The sequence below is a fragment of the Brachionichthys hirsutus genome, chromosome 7 (genome assembly GCF_040956055.1).
Source record: "Brachionichthys hirsutus isolate HB-005 chromosome 7, CSIRO-AGI_Bhir_v1, whole genome shotgun sequence".
Lineage (NCBI taxonomy): Eukaryota > Metazoa > Chordata > Actinopteri > Lophiiformes > Brachionichthyidae > Brachionichthys > Brachionichthys hirsutus.
In genome coordinates this window covers 3395136-3414892 of record NC_090903.1, presented here as the reverse complement: position 1 = coordinate 3414892, position 19757 = coordinate 3395136, and the positions used below count along the sequence as shown (strand labels likewise).

Here is a 19757-nt window from a genome sequence, read left to right as displayed (position 1 = left end):
AAGCACTCTGCTGGGAGTTGTTGGGTGAAAGTAGAGCAGAGGATGAAGACGATGAGGGATCTATTTGAAGGGTGAGAAACTCGATGGCGGCCTTTCACTTTAATTTGTCCGTCTCATTTTGATTCTACGAGCGCCTGCTGCATCGCCGCTGACCTCAATGCAATCATTCCGATAACTGCGTTACCCAAGTTGTCGCTATTATTAAAATACACAACCATACTGGAAGGCCACTTGAAGTTTTCTATACACATTCACACACCGAAAGACACAATCACGCGATGGTGGAAATCTCAGTATGTTCTTAAACTCATTCAGATCATTTTTCGAAAGACACTTTGCCCAACACACGGAATAGCTTTGTGATTCGTCACGATTAGCTGTGTGAGGTGGGATCGTCGTGGGCAACAGTGGAGCGGGGGGGGGGCGGGGGGGGGGGGGGGGGGGCGTTCACCGCCAGCCACCCCACGGGGAGCAAATGCAGTTCAGTTACATTTTAACAGCAGTGGTGTCAAAGAGAAACTTAAATCATTTCAAAACGTGAAACTTGTGCATATCCATGATTGACAATTTTAGTGTCGCTTGTCATGCACACGACTGTGTAATAACTATTCTACAGCAACCTATACTGACTTGTGAATACTATGACGTTCATTATTAACCCCTTGTGTTACCCCGGGACATTTTTGTCCATTTCAGAAATTCAAAACTTCATAGGCAATCGTCCTCCTCACAAAAGCCAATTAGTTGTCCGTATAATAGTTAAAGTTTAACCCACTGTGGCAAAAATACACTTTTTTTTCCTAGAAAGTGTCCAACAAAAGGTCACAGAGGACAGGGTTAAAATTTGGGTTCAATTTGAAAACCCCAATTTTCAGCATGAAAATCCGTAATTTGACCCTGTGAGGCATTATTAAATCGTATCCATGACCCTGGAAGGGGTTGAAAGCCATGTGAAAATTGATTTAGTTTTAGTGTAACTCCATACGAGTCAAACCAAATATTTTGAGAATAATAAATACAAAAATAGTGATGTTTAAAAATGGCTAAATGACAGGTGGACATTTTTGTGCACTTGGAGGGCCATGGAGGCAATAAAAAATCATTACAGGGTCAATCAAATAATGGATTTTCATCCTGAAAACTGAGATTTTGAAATTTCACCCAAAGGTAGCCCCCCCTTGCCAAAAATAACCCACCTATGACCTTGATATTTTTGTCCACTTGGTCATGGATGGAACTTTTTTGAGGTCTATTCTGATTGAAATGAAGAATGCGTTCCATCAAGGAGACGATTGTAATGCGACTTATCCGCCCTCCGCCCCCCTTACCAGACCATGTCCCATCATGCTCTCCTTCACTTCATCTGCTCAGTGTGCTTCAGACAATCAGATCTACTTTCTGATCAGTGCATCTGAACTGCCGCTGACCTCCAGACCGAGGCGCTGCAGAAACACGTTCATTGACAAACTGGAAGCTGTTATCTGTACAGTAAAAGCCCGTTTGGGACAGGCTTTCCCAGACGTGGAGACGGACAAAGTCTTTCAAAAAGAGTGTGAAATGTGGCGAAGGCATACACGCTACTGAGGTGTGGGCAGCCGCCTCTCTGTCTCCGCCTCGTGCCGCCTTACATATATCGATGTGACCAACAGCCATGCGTAATAGTAATTAATGCTGAACAGGCGTTTACAGCTGGATTATTACACGCTACAGTTACACCTCCTTCACGTAATTCCCAGGGAAAGTGCCAAACTGTTTTGTTCTCTTTGAGGTACCTGCAGAGAAGAGAAAGAGCAGAAAAAGAATCAGGAGACTAAAGCAGATTAAAACGATTTAAGTACAAATGTCCATGTTTGCTTATTGTTCACTCACGGAACACAAATGATCTAAACATTTAGATAAGTTTAAGGCTTCTTACTCCAAGATGATAACATGTTTTTCTTTTGTTTAACATCATCACGATCCAGCATCCAATAATACTATCACCTTTGAGTTCTGACTACCGGCTCTGGAAGATGAATAACATGTTTTTAAATTCAATTAGTCTATGGTAACTGTACTTATAACTAATACTGAACTATAACTAAGACCGGCACAGACATGAGACTGCAAAAAGGAACTAATCAGGCACTACGGGTAATTGAAATGTTAACACATGACGATAAATGGTGCTATTAAATGGCTTATTTATTACAGACATTTAATAGCTGCTGCTCTTATTGAAAAGGATAACATGTTTGAAGTCAGAAGTTAGTTTTGTCATTAGGGATGTCCCGATCAGGTTTTTTTGCCCCCATAGTCCGAGACATTTGATTTTGAAACGATACCGAGTCCCGATCCAATACTTCTATAATACATAAAAAAATAAAGACAAGTGAAGAAACGGATCCAGGATGCCCCTTTTTTTTCTTTTAATCATCTTATTTTAACATTCTGTAGCGCTTCTGTAGCGTAGCTTGAACATTCAAGCAATAAATAAAATACGGTTTTAACTTTGGACTTGGACTAGTGTAGCATATTATATAATTATTAAAATTAAAAGCACCACAATCGCAAGGTTTTTCTCATCCACTTCAGACAGACTCGCGCGACTAGCTTCAATCTGCTTCCGTGTTCAACCAATCGTGTCACAGGAAGTGATGTCACGCCGCACGCGCTGCCGTTTCTGTTGGAGTAGAGAGGACTCACTCTGTACCACAACGTAACTCCAGATCTGATAAAAAGTAATAAAAACAACTATCCATATACATCCGAGTCCTGATCGGTGGCTAACGTTCATCCCTTTGTCTCATCAGTGGCGATTAAGTAGCTCTAAGTCAGCTTCGAATTCCATTTCCATTAAGAAACACAAGTTCACAACTTTGATCTGTTCTCAATAACACTGTAATGGAAATTTGACCTTGATTTTGGATTTGTTTTTTTTTCTTTACAACTTAAATTGTGTGTGTTTTTTAAAAACAGTTTTCCCCCAACTACTACTATATCCTCCTGAGCCCCAGCCAGTTAGCATGTCCTCTGTAGTGGACATTTGTCCATTTCAGATGACATGCTAGCTGGCGGGCTTGGACCCAGGAGGCTATTTGCATTCTGCTTCCAGCCATCTGCTGGCATCCTTTAGGAATGGAAGGTCGGAGCAAAGTGACTCTACGGTGACTTCCCCGGGAACGCTGAGCCGCCACACGGCACACATATGATCCCTGACTGTCCTTCTGATTAACGAGTCCCAGTTTCTGCAGCGGGAACCTCTGAGGAATCTGCCCTGCGACACGTACCGACAAACCAGCCGTCATCGCACTTCTCCATGACGCTGACGAGATCTCCCTCCCTCAGCTCCAGCTCGTCCTCGTTCTGCGGCGCGTACCCGTACAGAGCCTGGAAGCTGCAGCAGGAATTCAGGGACACATTTAGGATCGTTGACCAGTGAGAGGGCGCGAAAATACAAACATCAAACTCAGATCTCACTCACATTCCGCAGCTGAGACGGCTGGGCTCTGGGCTGCCGCTGTGGGACGGGGGTTGCTGGGAAATTATGAGAGATTGTTTATTGGCGTGGGGGCGCAGCCTATGGGCAGGGTCATGAGGGCGGAGGGGCAGGGCGCGGCAGTACCTCGCTGAGCTCTCGGCTATATTCAAGATCTCATTACACACGGCCTCCTAGTAATAGCGCCGTGTGACGTCGTCAGGGAACGACAGACAAGCGGCGCCACCCAGAGTGACGGAAGAGGTCGAGGGCGGAGGTGAGGAGTTAAAGAGGGAAGGGGCGAAGGGCGAGGCACAGGAAGGTCGGTCCAGGGGAGTCGCGAGGCAGAAAAGGGAAGTGATCCGTTAAAAACCAGGAGAACAAGCCGAGGAGACGTTGGTGGCGGCGCCCAGGAGGAAACGCATGGAAGGGCAAGACGGCAGAATGAGAGCATGAAAACAGGAAACCAGAAAGGTTAGGTCACTTTTTATGAATGAGCATGCAGCACTGAGGAGAGGTCGGCGGGGCACAGCTTGGAGGGACAGTTTGACATTTTGGGTAAATGTATAATTATCGTTCTTGCTGCGATTTAGCTGAGACGATTGGGTCTACGCTTGTAAAGCGTCCCTCGCGCCTAGCGGCTGGTTAGCTTTGTGTAGCATCAAGACATAAAAACAGATGAACAGACAAGCTGCAGCTCCTCAAAAAGACAGCGCCCACCATTCAGTCGTTCTGAGTAAAACAAGCAGGTGTGAATTCTGTTTCAGGGACCCTGATGACGCTTCCTGCTGTTTCTGATTTACCTGAGTATTTATACCGCGCTGTCTGCACCTCGTCTCCGCCAGATCCTTGTCTCTGCGCCTGTCTGTGTTGTATTTTTTTATTATTATTACTCAGCCTTGCCTCTCTCTACCTCTACCTTGGGGCCCAGTGGGTTGGGAACCCGAGGGTCACCTGTTCAAGTCCCGGCCCAGACAAAATGAGAAGTGTGAGCTGCAGAGGGGCCAGTCGGCCTCCAGATCTCCTTGAGAAAGGCAAAGCTATGGAGCTAGATCCAGGAGAAAACCGCCATTACCAAATGTGATTTTCACGAATAACTACTGAACTAATGATGTTTTCAACGTGAATCTACTCGCTAATGTTATGTTTTCATTGCCAAGGAATCTAATAATCCAGATAAAATAAATACCATGATGTTTCTTGGAGTGAATCCATGTATGGTGTGTAACTGAGTGCTTTTCTAGCGTCGTCTTGAACTCTGGAACTCTGGATTGAATGCTCTGTCTTGCCTGAATCCTGCCTCTATGCTGTGATTATCCATGTGGGTTGCGTGTCCAGCTCCACTTTATAATGGCGCATCATCTCAGGCATCACACGGCCAAAAGTTTTTTATAGTGTTTTTTTTTTTTACACAGAAAGAAACTCATGTCTGTGATCCAGCGATCCATTCAGATTACAGCCAGCAGACTTGGGTGGCTGGTTCATCTAACCTATGATACATGCACAATGATGAAAATATTATTTACAGGAGGTGTACCAGCCTGAATGTCTCCGCCGTCTGTTGCACAATGCCTGTCTAAAAGCGGCTGCTTTGACACTGTGGGTGTGGAAGTGACAAACGCTTTGGTTGGACACTGCTAATAATACTTGCTGTGCCGGGCAGAAGTCAACAGTTAGTGGACATTAGAGGCGCTAATCTCTCAATCTTTGTGCTACCTAATCTGAGACAGCAGGTGGACACCACCTGTGTGTAATGTGGATCCTCCCAGTTAACGTTCAGCATACATTTATCATATCATACATTTATCGCCAAAATGTCAAGAACTCCTTCAATGAAATGCAGCTAATATTTCACATGGTGAACATGAGGCGCACATACAGAAGACAAAATTGGAATTAAAGATGTGAGTGGCATGGCTCTTTGAAGGTTCAAAGGATAACAGCGAGCGCATCTCTGCTTACCGCAAATGAGTTGGCGTTGTTGTTCTCCTGGATGTCAAACAGCATCACGGGGCTTCTGGAGCTCCGGCCTTGATGGTCAGCTTCATTCCTCAAAAACTACACAGCAAGGTGAAGTCAGCGACGACATTCCCAAATACGAGATAAGCACACCAAAAATATCATCATCACACTCCAGGCATCGGCAGGTTGTCTTGTCTTGTGTTTCCCGGTCAGGGACGATTTCAACCTCGAGGCCACTTTCCAAGCCTGAAACGAATATATGAAAGCTAGAAAAAGAACATACGCGCTAAAAGAATATGTCACTGTGTCACACAGCACAGGCTTCCAACCTTAAACGGCATTTAAAGCATCACAAATCCGTGTTGGACAAGAACAACAAGAACAACATGCAATAACAACAACACTTTCAAATCAGTGCTGCAAGAAGAAACTCACTTTACAAACACTGTAGGCTACTGTAGGAGTGTAACGGAACACGAAAAAGTCATTTCGGTTCGGTTCGGTTAATTTTCTGTCCAAAAAAGGCAGAAAAAAAATAACTTAAAGCGCTTTTATTTAAAAAAAAATGCAAACAATAGAATTTGTAGAAATAAGCAACCCATTTGGGTGATATTTATAATAAATTAGACTGAGTTTTAAAACTATTGTACTGTAACAATTTAAAAATCTTAATAAAATTATAAATGAACAAGTTAAAACTGTAAAGTTTGAACACTTAGCAGCAACAGCCTGAATATGACAAATGTACCTACTACTACTACTAGTACTACTAACTATTCAAGCTCAAAGGTTTTGGCTATAAAGATGAACTTCTCTACATCTGCAGAAAGCACAGGTTGCCATGACAACCTCCCAAGCAGAGGAGGAAACCCGCTCGCGACCAACAGAGCGAGCTGGAATACGGAGCTAACGCTTTGCTAGCTTTTCTACGTGTGCTCGCCTGCGAGCTTCCAACGCATCTCCCCTTCAGTCAATAGTGTCCGACACTCAGAGGCGTCCGTGCAGAAACTCGCCCAGGACCTTAGTTCCACACGGAGTGCTTAGATCGCGCTAATAATAAATTTAATGAGAAAAAAAGCATAAAAACGAAAAACCGAAAAGGTACGCAAGTGGACCAAACCGAACACGCAGAACCGAAACGGTTCAATACATCCCGTGAGGCCGTTACACCCCTAGTGTACTGACAACAGTTTGTTAGTAATGCACACCCAACAACATGCGTATTTGCAGCATCAAACAGCGTGACCGGGTTTGGCCAGTGGATTCGCCCCTAAATGGGACGCCACCTCCGACAGATCGGATGAATCAGTCACCTCTTCCACGCTTCCCTTTCACCTTCAGCACGTCATCAATCATCTGTCTAGTGAAATCTAAACGTGGCCCACAGTCCATGTTTCCGAGTGAGCATGAAATGCAACACTGCACACCATGCAGGAGATACCTCTGCAGGGCTATTGCGTTTGCTGACCGGGGCTGAGTGGCCCCCGTCTGTCAGCTCCTTGTCTCCCCTCAGCCAGCCCTCCGGCACCGGCTCACTACAGGGGCTCATGCTGCGCGACAGGTGTGGTGAGGGGGGATAGACCAGGAAGTCCCCCCCCTGAGGAGGAGTGAACGTGAGGAAGGGAGTGGCTGAGGTGGGTCGTGGTGGGTATGGTGGGGGGAGAGGGGAGGCAGCTGGGGATGCCATTGGGGAGATGTAGTATGGGCCGCTGGCGATGGGGGGCACTGGGCTGGCAGAGTAGGGCGGGGGCAGGTACTCGCCGCAGCGGTAGGACACGGTGGGCAGCGGCGGCAGGGGAGGGGTGGGGGCGGCAGGAGGGCTCCCGCCCCCCACCGTCAGAGAGATCCACTCAGAGGAGACAGCATGAACCTCAGGGGACACGGAGCGGCGCGGGGAGCGAGGGAGGGGCAGGGGAGAGGTGGTCAGGCGATTACGAAACATCTTTCAAGAGCAACAAGTGGAGGAAGGAAAGAAAAGGAAATGAAAGTTGGGACATATTCACATGGCAAAAACGTGAAATTAAAAGGCGGGGTGTCAACATGAAGGCAGAAGAGAAACGCTTTCCAGGTTCGTAATAGCAAAATAAGAAGAAAACTTGGTCAAGCCTTCAACTCCTTCCATGGACGTGTCCCGGGATTCCCTTTACCTGAGGAGAGTTGTTGGTGCTGCGCTGCGGGGAACAGCTGGCAGGCGGGTCAGGGTACTCCACTCCATTCTTGATGCGGGGTCTTCTCTGTACTTCCACGTACGTGACGGGAAAGATGCCCTGGCGGTTGGCGCCTGAGATTTTGCCTTCGTACCAGTTTTCATCGACTCGTCGAATCAGGGTGATCCTTTCCCCCTGGAAATGTGGATTTCACAGGTTTAGCATATTGTTATTTTCAACATTTCGTTGTAGGATTGAGTCTGAAAATCCGAATTCTTTAAAACAATCACAAACGCTCTTGAGTGGGTGATGACTGATACTCACTCCATACCTTTCTGAAGGACATTTCCACCACTGTGTCGCCGGTGAAGTTGAAGCGGGCGATGGCTTCTCCATACTCCAGCACCTGCACCGGGACACTTTTCTTTGGTTGGGCTTTCTCTGTGGGAGGAAGGAGCTGAGGATGACAGCAAATAAAAAGGAAATACAATGATTCACATCTCAAAATCTGCCATTGAGAAATACATGAAATGCAAGTTCAGGTGAATTTTAATCAGCATTGACTATTCAATATATCGTAGATCGGTGGAGGGAGTACTTCGAAGACCTCCTAAATCCCACCAACATGCCTTCCGGCGAGGAAGCAGGGCCGGAAGATTCGGGAGAGGGCTGTTCTATCTCTGGAGCTGAGGTTGCCGAGGTAGTCAAAAAGCAAGGCAAGGTCCCAGGGTGGATGAGATCCGCCCAGGGTTCTTGAAGTCTCTGGATGTTGTAGGGCTGTCATGGTTGACACGACTCTGCAACAACGCGTGGACATCAGGGGGCAGTGCCCTTGGATCGGCAGACCGGGGTGGTGGTCCCTCTTTATAAGAAGGGGGACCGGAGGGCGTGTTCCAACGAGAGGGGGATCGCACTCCTCAGTCTCCCCGGTAAGGTCTATTCGGGGGTACTGGAGAGGAGGGTCCGCCGGATAGTCGAACCTCGGATTCAGGAGGTGCAATGTGGTTTTTGTTCTTGCCGTGGAACTGTGGACCAGCTCTACACCCTCGGCAGGGTCCTTGAGGGTGCATGGGAGTTTGCCCAACCAGTCCACAAGTGTTTTGTGGACTTGGATATGGCATTCGACCGTGTCCCTCGGGGAGTCCTGTGGGGGGGTTCTTCGGGAGTGTGGGGTACCCCATATCAGAGGGTCCAAACCCCATATAGGGAACGGACCCCTTGATACGGGGTGTCCACTCCCTATATGACCGGTGCCAGAGCTTGGTCCGCATTGCTGGCAGTAAGTCGGACTTAATACCAGTGAGGGTTGGACTCCTTGTCACCGATTCTGTTCGTAACTTTTATGGACAGAATTTCTAGGTACAGCCGGGGCGCAGATCCGTCATGGTGACGAGGAAGCTGGGCAGAGAGGCGAAGCTCTCCATTTACCGGTCGATCTCCGTTCCTTGTGGAACGGAGGTTGTGGTTCCATAGGTTGTGGTTCTCCGTCATCCAGGAGGAGCTCGGAGTAGAGCCGCTGCTCCTCCGCGTTGAGTGGAGTCAGATGAGGCGGCTCGGGGATCTATTTAGGATGCCTCCCGGACGCCTCCCTGGTGAGGTTTCCAAGGCACGTCCCACCGGCAGGAGACCACGGGGAAGACCCAGGTCACGCTGGAGAGAAGATGTCTCTTGACAATGGCAATAAACACCTTTTGATTCTGATTCTTAGGCTGCTGCCCCCCACGGGCTGGCCCCAAATAAGCGGTTGAAGATGGATGGATTGAATATTCACATTCTCCCTCATAAGCAGATCCCACTGAACGGAACTTTTTTCTGTGGTGGAATATCTTAGAAAAAAAATCAATCTTCAAAGTAAATAAAAATATTGCATCGAAAGTCACAGCTGTGTGTGACAAAATATATTAATATCTGAGCTATACAAACTCCACTCACAGACTTAAAACCATGGAAATGTAGAAAACAGCCCTTAACAAGCAAAAGGCACCGCTTCAGAAACTGGTTGTTGAGTGTAACCAGTTTGATCCCAAAACACTAGCAGTTTCAGAGTTACAGTCCAGAAGTGACAAATGTGAGGGGATAAAAAAATAAAATCAAAGAAGAACTACTGTAAAGAAACCAAGAGAGGAGTCACACACCTCCACGTAACTCTGAGGGAAGATGCCAACTCTTCCATGATGCTCCCCTTCGTACCAGTTTTGATCCACCTGTCGAATGATGTAGACAATGTCTCCTTTCTGAAACGGCAGTTCCCTGTAAAGAGACGATTCACGTTGAATGAAACGAACAACTCACATTGGTGCCTTTCTGGTCTGGACATTGCTTTAAAGTACAACCCAGTATTTATTTTGTTGTTGTCCAACCTCTATAGAAATGTTTGACTTTGTTCTTGGAAACAGCAGATAAATGGCCAATAGATGGACATGCTATTATTTGCTTTTGTCAGATTTGCTTACTTAAGGGTTTCCGCTCTGAAGTCGAAGCGAGCCATGGCTGGAGTTCTCTGTGCAGATGTAAAAAAAAACAAAGACTTTTTCAGGCCATCTGCGTCTGAAGAAATCCTGCTGACGAGCCCGTCACCCCCCCCCCCACACACACACACACACGGCCTGACCCAAACTGAACGTCTTCCTCCCTACAGAAGGATAAGATGCTGTATTGTACCTCCACGCCGGATTTCCTCTTCTCCGAATTATCTGTGATGTTGAGCAGGTCTCCGAAGCGCTCGTTGGTGATGAACTGGTGGTGTGTGGGGACAGTGCCCGTGTGACGCCTTGATGCAGTGTCGGCCTCTTCCTGTTCCCGCTTCAGCCGCCGCTGCTCCTCCAAGATTTTCTGCCCGGAGACCAGACTGAACTGTTTGCCCTCCAGATATGGCCGCTTTACTAATTTAATCATGCACCATTCTTCGTAATATATATTATATGACTTCCCTGACCATAAAAAGAAAGCTCTCTTCACTGAAGCACTGTGGATCACTTAAGTCTAATCTCTCCCAAATAGCTCCTTTATTGTGGAATCAGCTCCCTGAGGCAGACACCATCTTTATGTTCAAGAGTCGACTAAAGACTTTTAACAAAGCTTATAGTTAATCAATGCAATAATCAATATGCTGTCATAGGCCAGCACTGGTGGCTTAACATCATGACACACTGAGCTCCTCCCTCTCTATCTGGTTATTCATGTTATAAATATATGTCAGTAATCTCTCTCTCTCTTCCCTGTAGTCTTGTGCTCTCTCTCCCTCTGTTTGTCCCTCTTTCTGTCTCTGTCTGCAGGTCCTTCTGTCCGTGGTGCTGCAGAACCTGGACATGTGTCCCCCAGCACTGATGTCCACATCGCTAGCATTAGCATTTATAGCTTTATATAGCAGCTCTTTAGTCAGTTCAGCAGCCTACATGTTACGTTATGTTTTTGTCTGCTCCTGCTCTCTGTCTCTCTATCCATCTCCTTGTTTTTGACTCTACTCCTACCTCTCTCTCTCTCTCTCTCTCTCTCTCTCCTTCTCAACCCAGCTGGTCCAGACAAATGGCCGCCCACGATGAGCCTTAGGTTCTGTCCAAGGTTTCTGCCTGTCAAAGGGAAGTTTTTCCTTGCCTCCGTTGTCAAATGTCTTGCTCTTGTGGGCCAAGTTGGGTTCTGTCTTTCCCTGCTACTCCTGTAAAGTTAACTTTCTGTTGTGATAAATAAAGTTTCATAGAATTTAAAACTGACCTCTTTGTCCCCATGACGCCTCCGCAACACTTCATCTTGGCTCTCCCCATGGACTGGGGACGAGTCTGAAAAAAGAAAAGCCCAAGGCAACGCTGTGAATCATTTTCACCGTCAACCTGAAGGCATTGGTAAGCGTCTAAGAACAAAACGTTCCAAATATAAGATGATGATATTGCAGTCAAATCTAATTCCAAAAACTGGAATCAGAAAAATAAACAATAACTACAGTGCATGCTTTAAATGAACACAGAATCTTCTAATGCAATAAAAAATAACAACACACACACACGCACACACACACACACACACACACACACACACACAAATCCAAAAGCGTTCCTGCATGCATATAGGAATGAGAACAGAATGATCCAATGTGTGTGGATGACAAAAGTAACACAGGAAGGCAAATGCAAAACCAACTGTACCTTGTTCAAAATCATAAACATGACCTTGTGGTTTTATTGATCGGCCACATTGCATATAGTAGCTGAGCATCGTCATGACTTATTGGCTTCCCACAACACCATTGGCATTTTGTTCTGTGTCCCAGTGAGGGCCAGAAGAAGCAGCCATCAATGCTTCAGGTAGCAAGTTGGTGTACTGGCTGTTATCTACAACAATCAGAGTGGGAACCTCCTGTATGGAATAAAACTAAACTTTCATAGTGGTAGAGTTCAATATGCCAGGTGTGGTTAGTTCCCAAAATAGAGATAAAACAGATGTAAATGCTGCGAGACGTCATTTTGAGCGTGGACAATATCATATTAAAATATCTCGCTTAAATGTTACAGACGACTGCTCAGATTTCAGCCAGGATCTTTCAACACAAGGGTTGCATAGACGTCTTCTTTACGCAGGCTGAAGCACTCTTGCATATAACTCACATGTTATAGAAAGAAATCTATACTGTGCACTACCAACGGCTGCCTGAACCGCAGTCACTGAAGCGCTTGCACGCATTGGGGGGAACCATACTCATTAACAGTGAAATGGAAGCCAATCAAACAGCGCACTCAGAATGAGATGGACAAGTCCTCGCGAAGTTCACAACAGACTAGGGATGAAGAGCGGTGGCATCACTTTGAGGAGAAACGGGAGACACGGCGAAGAAAGAGGTGAGATAAATGAGTGACCAAGAGGAAGGAGGAAGGAGGGTGAGACTAGTGAAGGGATGGGGATAGCCACCTCTGTGGTGAGCTGCCAGCGGCTGCAGTAGGTTCCCATTGGCGTCTAAGCCCCGCCCATTAGTCTGGTGACCAGTGCTGCTTCCCTCCCCATTACTCAGCCTCTCCAGGACCTCAAGGGAGGACAGGCGCTGTGGGATCAGAGGCTTGGGCCCAGGAGCGCAGGGCCGCTGGGGCCCCGTTGTCACTTTAGTGGCCGACGGGGTTCGCCGAGATTGCAGGTTCTTACGTAACCGGAATGGAGCAGGGCCCGTGAGGAAGAGGGTCCCCGGCAGTGTGGTCTTCTTCTCTGGAGGCGGTAGTCGCTCCCGTTGGGTTGAGGCTTGCTGCCTCTCATGTCTGAGGATGGTGGTGAAGCGGGTGTAGGACGCTGGGCAGGAGCCTTTGCATTTGCTGGGTTTGAGGAGAAGCTGGTGGTCAAGGTGCTGCAGGAGGTGCTGCTGGTGGATGCGGTTAAGTTGTGGAGCGTAATCTGAGAGCAGTGCAGTGGGACTCTGGGATTCACTGCTATTTTGGTGCACCGTTTCCGGGGAACATCGGTTGAAGATCTGCTCAACCTCAGTCTCAGTGTTAGAGGAGGACTCATTCACGGAATCATGTCCGTCCTCTGCGGATGGAATAACCTGTTCAGCCGCGGAGCCGGCAGGTGACAAGGCCTCCTCCGCACCGCTCCTGCCCTCGACCTTCACTGGTGAGCAGGCATCTGTGTGGGCGTCATTGACCACCAGAAGGGAGTCCACTGACACTGCGGACGCCTTGTAGACCTTGGTGGGGCTGTGGCTGGGGTGCAGGGTAGGCAGGGAGGACGAGCGACTGGGCGGCGAGCTGGACCGCTGGATGATCATTTCAAACTCGCTGACCCTTGACGACACCGCAGTCCGTGGAACGCTACCCCCATCCTCTGACTCTGAACTTTCCACCCCATCAACTTTGACCTTGTCATAAAGAAAGGCCAGACTGCGGACGCTGCCGTTGGGGCTGCAGCCAGCCGAACTGGGTCGTTGGATGTGATGCATGGTTCGGTACATGCTGGAAAAGTCCGATGCGCTCCTCCTAATTGCGAGGGAAGCCTTCCTGAGGCCGTCTGTGGACTCACTGCCACAGACGTAGTCTGACTGTTGTCCTTTCTCCCGTTCCTCGACTCTTGCGATGTCAGTGTCACATGGCCCTGTGCACAGATCCTCACAGCTGTGGGCCTTTCGGTGCCTGACCACGTCAGTCCGGTTCTCCTGGCTGTCACCAGTGGGCGGCAGCGGTTTGGGTTTGAACTTAGAGGGCAGGATTTGGGGTATGCAGGCTTTGGCAGCAGATAGAGGCTTCAAGCTCTTACACTGGTTACCTAATGCATTACTGGCAAGAACTGATCGACTATTTACAGAGGAGCGGGATGAAATTATACAGCCATTCCCACCTTTATAATCCACTGGCAAGCATGCAGGACAACAGAATAAACAACATATTAGATTTTAATGGCCACAGGTTCACACACTAAAACAGAGTCAGGGACATTTCTAAAGTAAAAACTTGATTCATTGTGCAGCAATAGGTGAATTAAACTGACACCGTCAGACTGCAGTGAATAATAAAGCGTTGTCAAAATGGAACAGGAGGAAATTTACAGTCAAACAAATTATTGGATTATCAGGGTCTGATATGAATGATAACATTTCAAAACAACAATATGTCATGAGACGTTATGTGATGTTGGAGGCATGTAGGAATTTTCAATACTGACTGCAGTACCAATATGAATGAACACAAAAACAAAAAGTTATTCAAGTCTTGTTTCTGTGTTTAATTATTCAGCGGTAAATATATGAGTCATTCAATGAATGATTGGTTCTTCGTACAGAATGGCTTATATAGAGGTTTTACCCTGCTCTTCTTTATTTCATCTTAAACTGGGCATTTGATGTCCAATGTCAATATCTAGCAGCATGTTTAGACACTGTCTCGTCTCATACTTGAACTGACGGTTAAGATCCCATGACTTGACTTCACTTGAAGAACCAAAGACCTGAACCTTCAAGAACCAGAACGAAAAAGGCCAACTCGGGATCGGAACGGTTAAAATCCAAAGGATGCCCGCCCGGAATCTCGAGCTAACCCGCCAAATAAATGTGCGTGTCTAAAGCCTCTGAGAAATACTTGTGTGAGTTCCAGACTGCTCGTGATAGCAGTGAAAAATGGAACAACACGTTTTCACATTTACACATGCTGTGAGACACTACAGTAGCACGTGTGACCCATCTGTCACATTCATATCTACCGGAAGGGCCACACGCTGAGGAAGCCAACTGGACTCCATCTGCACTATTTGCTCGCGGTATGGCTGTGGGGCCCTGAGATGCTTTCTGGCTTCAACAAAGGTGCAGCGCGAAAAAATAAATAAAATAGCACCATTTAAGTTAATGTGAATTTGATTTGGCGCATTTCAAAGGTCGACTGGAAAGAAGTTACGGCATTGCCCTAAAATACCAAAATATGAACTACAGATGTTTTTTAATTTTTTTCAATGAGCACAAGACAGAAACACATGATGGAGTCAGCGTTCAGCACGTGGGCATTTAGTTGGACAGGGGGGGCTATCAGAGGAGCGTGCTAGTTGACACAATTCCACAAGTCTGAGCTGAAGCTTCTATCGACGAAACATTTCTTGCTGTTAACTGACTCCTGTTTAATAAAACATGCCAAGAATAACTCCTGAGCGGCTAGTGTTGCCTCAGACGGCTGTTTGCATGCTTCCCCGGATGTGATGCGTTGGGTCACATTGCCCGTTTCTTCTGAGCCTACAGCTTCACTACTATCTCCCTCTCTGTGCAGCAGAATTCCAGCCCCCCCCCCCCCCCCCCCCGACCACACACTGACAGCTGACTAACTCCTGCCTGCCCAACCTCCGTGACCTTCCCTGTTCATCCCACCCCTGCCCGGGCATGGTTGTGAGATGCGGAGCGGTGTTTGTTCCTTGCTCTTTATATCCCTCACTTCCATAACCTCCACTGGCCTTCCGTTCCCTGATGCTATAGCATTCCGGAATCTTGAACTAAGCCCGTCTGGAGATCAGTGGCTTACAACGTGAGCAAGTGGGAGGAAGAGCCCCCAAGGTTAGGGTGGACCGAACTCGGTGAGAACATCCTCACTCCCGCCGTATGAAAACATCGACGGTGTCGATACCGAATCAAAATCTGTTGCGTAATTGAATGCAGAAAGGTCTGGGAATTAAAAAACAAACAAACATGCTAATTCCAAAACAAGAATATAAATGTAAACATGTATCCCTGTTAGTGTCATCAGTGTCGGCAGGGTCGGTCTCTACCGGCTGTGCCGTCTCGCTTCCGCATCCACAACCATGAACACGTCCGCCGTTTCACGGGCAACATATGTGGCCCGCTTGGCCTCCTACCTTTGGAGGATGGGCTGCCATGGCGCTTGTTTAGGGCCCGTAGACCTTGTAAGGGAATGTCCCCACCCTCCAGGACACTCTTGTAAACGTGGCGATCGCATTCTGGAGCCGCGGGCTCACTCGTGGAGGATCCACTGTCCTTCTCCACCTCGCTGTGTCCAGATTGGCTCGAGCAACTAGAAGATGGCGAGAGGGAGCACAGGCGGCGTTTGTGTTATAAAGTGTTTGTGCAACGGACAGCGGTGAGCAGGTCGGGTAAGGAGCGATCGCACGGTTCACATTTGCCGTGTCCTAAATTCATTCCCGTCTTTGTGGATTTGTGGGTGGAGACAAAGTAATCAGAGACAGAAAGTTTGTGAAAGACGGCGCATAATCTGGAGGCTGCGGTTTTAGAGAAGACGTCGCCTTGGCATTCCAAACTGGCCAACAGAACACTTTTCTATAAATATTCTCAGAGCATTCCCACATGGTGCGTCAGCGCCGCCGTGCACCTGCACGACTCTCAGGTTTACCACTCAGGGGTCACTCGCACCGCTCCGCTACATGCATAAACACGGCCATTAAGATGAGACTCCTTTATCATCCAGGATAATTAAAAACACAACAAACGTGTTGTTGTTTTTTTGCAGGTCACTCTCTTTGTGCAGTACCTCAACAAGCAGCTCTTTCATAGCTGTTGAGGGGGGGGGGGGCGTCTGCACTGCTGACTGCAGAAACTTTTCCGATCATGTTGACTTAAGGTATAAATAGTTCATGCAAAATTTATACAGGAAACGCACACACACACACTGCAAGACTTATCTACACCTGGAATGACGAGGACTTCCTTGAAACCCGGTGCTCTGTGTCATCACAGTGTTCACACTCACTCATACGGTGAGACTGCACAGACAGATCATTCATTCATTCATTCATTCATTCATTTATCGATATTTCATCAAACTCAGGGGTTATTTTCACACGTTTGGCTGAGTAAAACGTTGGAAAACCTCTTCCTCTGGAAATTAAGAACAAACGAAGCACTGTGGAGCTTGAACCTCCCCGTGATGACATAATGACTGTAGCAGATGAAAAGTGGGGGAAGACGTTGATGTTTCTTTTTCCTGGACTGGAGCTAAGTCATAAATTCCTTTCGTTTTAGAGCACAAGCAGAAACAGAAGCGTTCCATCAGACAGAAAGGCATCAGATCCTGGTGCTGGGAAGTTCTGTTTTGATCAGTGAGCATCTTTTTGGTTCATCATTTGGTTCAGGAGGCAACCGTTTTTCGAGTTATGCAGCTCTCTCTCTACCCCCCGGTGAATAAATGGCCACAGCGCAGCCATGATGCCAACCCAACTAGAAGCACCATGAGACACGGACAGAGCACACACTGCTCTGGCTGGAGCCCCCCCCCCCCATGGCAGTCGGCGGGAGAGCTCTACAGAGTGGCGAAATCTCCTTCTTGACATTTATCCCCACAACAGTCTTTAAATAATGAGCGACCTACAGGAAGGAGGCGCCCAGATCTATAGATCTATCGACAGACATTGAAATAAGAAGAGGCGTAGACTTACTACTGCTGCAGGTCGGGGGCTGTTTCCAGGGGGCTAAAAGAGGGGGCACTCTGCAACAAAGCAAACAAAGAAGTCATTGATAGATCCACATGAAGGTCTCCTCCAGCTAGAACGCAGGGAGCAGCAGCTTCCTGTGCGCCGGTTCGCTCGCCGCTCAGCGTTGAGCCAGAGCAGCCGGGGTCCTCAGCCGCTCTGGACCGGTCCGAGCACGGGGGGGCGGGTGGGGGGCGGAGAGCGAGGAAGCGTGCGCTTTGGCCAGCATGCAAGTTGAAGGAAACAAGCGCCAGTGAGGAGTGTATGGGGGTGGAGGAGTGGGCGGGTGGCTGTGCATCGGTCAGGGGGGCGCCCATCCAGGGAGGGGGGGGCTGTCACATCCTCAGCCAATGGGCTGCTGTCTCCCAGCGAAGCCATCTCTTTTGTCTGGTGTTGAGTCACTCTCATAACCACTGGACCAGACCGGTGGGGGGGGGGGGCAATTAACCAGCTGGTGGTGAAGGTAGGCCAAATTACACACACACACACACACACACACACACACACAGAAAGAGCAACACAGTAAAGAATACAGCGTGCAAACAATACATTTGTTGTTATTTGGATGAAGAGCGGGAAGATCAAAGCCCAGCGCGAGCGGATAAATGTTTACAGGACAGCAGTAAGGGCGGCTGGTATTTAAGAGCCAAAGGCTGTCTCCAAACCACGTGGGCGGTAATTCAGCGTGTTTGCCCCCTCCAGCGTGTCGAACGGCGACAGCCGGCTAATTTTAGCCCGCTGTTTCTGGTGCTTTCCTCTTTTCTGACGTCACAGCAGGCAGAAATAACAGAGGCGACACAGGAACTATGAATACGAGCGCAAGTGTTGTGTGCAAATACTATTACACAATCCCCATCCCAGCCAGCCCGGCCCTGCTGTTAATACCACATCAGCCCCCCCCCCCCCGAGGTGGCCGAGCCTCCACTTCCTGCACTGATGACCAGACAAGGAGCATTCTCAACAGCTCATTTGCCACAACATGCCTTTCTTCTGAGTTGCCAGGGCAGGAAGATCATGAATAACCTTTCAGAATAAATGCCAATCTGTATAAGAGCACAACAAACAGGCTATTTATAAAGCCAAATGTTCCGTGTCAAACTCGGGGAATGCGTCAGTGTCATCGAATAATCTGCAGCTCTTCCTTATGACAAGCTCATGTGGTACACCTAAAGATGTGACCACGTTGTTTTAAGTTTCCTAATTGGTAATTATAAATATTTATATTTATAACATTTTCATTTTTGCTACAATGTTATTCTACGGTCACTGTTACATTTTCTAATTGTCATTAGTATTTTGTTTCCCTGTATTTATATGAGTAGTGGGGGACTCGTTGCAAGGCGGAACCTTTGTTGCGAGGTGTTGCCGCAGGGTGAGTTTGACGGAGGAACTTCCAGGCGCCCAATGCATTCTGGATGTTGAAGGCGCGGCTCGTGTATTTATTCCTCCGTCCCTTTTCATATATTTACAGGTACGTACGCGGTGAAGTACAACTAAAAACGTGAACGTATGGTCTTTACATGTACCGGTGTCGGTGTATACCGTGGTTTCGATGATTTAAAGAAGTCCAAGGTCTTTATTTTATGGCGCACGTGGCTAAGCTACCATTATTAGCCACGATGTTGTATCAAGCTAATGCTAATAATTCAAGCGGTTTGTTCATGTGCATATAGTGTTCAAATATTTTATATGTCATATCTATTGAGTATTTGCTGTGTTTTCACTAGTTGGGAGTAAGCTAATACTGCAATTTTGAGTTTAATAGCAACTAATTATAGTATTGGTTAGCTAAATCGGAAAGTAATGTTTCTCTGAAATATCTGAACGTAATTGGTGGAAAAAACACTGCTGTACACTGTTAAATATTTGTTGAGAGTAATAGTAAAGGCAGAGAATGCATTCTGGATGTTGAAGGCACGGCTCGTGTATTTATTCCTCCGTCCCTTTTCATATATTTACAGACTGCATATTACTGCTACGGCAGCCCCGCTGTTTGGGGCCCGTAACACTCACATCATATATGGGGGGGGGGGGGCAGCAAGCGTTAGAGAGACGCTGGATTTGCCACATGACTCTCACACACGAGGCCGGTGAGGCGTGAAACGCTCGCAGCTGCATTTGGACATGATGGAAGACCTCGGCGAGCCAGCGGGACACCAATGACGCCGTTTCCGCAGACTTTCCTGCGTGCGTTTCCTAACAGGTGTCTCCCCCCCCCCCCCCCCCCCCAGCTATACTCCGGGCCCCTGAGGGGCCCCTTTCATATTCACAATAGCAATCGTGAGTAAGTCATGGCAACACGA

The 19757-nt window shown here is 47.7% G+C and overlaps 1 protein-coding gene across 1 annotated transcript in view; it reads right to left on the bottom strand.

Moving 5' to 3' along the window:
• Positions 1–448: 448 nt before the first annotated feature.
• Positions 449–19757, bottom strand: part of LOC137896229 (sorbin and SH3 domain-containing protein 1) — a 31231-nt gene continuing 11922 nt past the window's right edge. Inside the window, exons 12-24 of the mRNA XM_068741760.1 lie at positions 17422–17471; positions 15868–16043; positions 11278–11342; positions 10228–10398; positions 10020–10066; positions 9702–9816; positions 7898–8023; positions 7567–7761; positions 6861–7361; positions 5420–5515; positions 3464–3651; positions 3270–3376; positions 449–1772 (exon numbers count right to left, since the gene is read on the bottom strand). Coding sequence (XP_068597861.1) covers positions 1711–1772; positions 3270–3376; positions 3464–3651; positions 5420–5515; positions 6861–7361; positions 7567–7761; positions 7898–8023; positions 9702–9816; positions 10020–10066; positions 10228–10398; positions 11278–11342; positions 15868–16043; positions 17422–17471 — 1899 coding nt within the window. The 3' untranslated portion in view covers positions 449–1710. The remainder of the gene's footprint in view (positions 1773–3269; positions 3377–3463; positions 3652–5419; positions 5516–6860; positions 7362–7566; positions 7762–7897; positions 8024–9701; positions 9817–10019; positions 10067–10227; positions 10399–11277; positions 11343–15867; positions 16044–17421; positions 17472–19757) is intronic.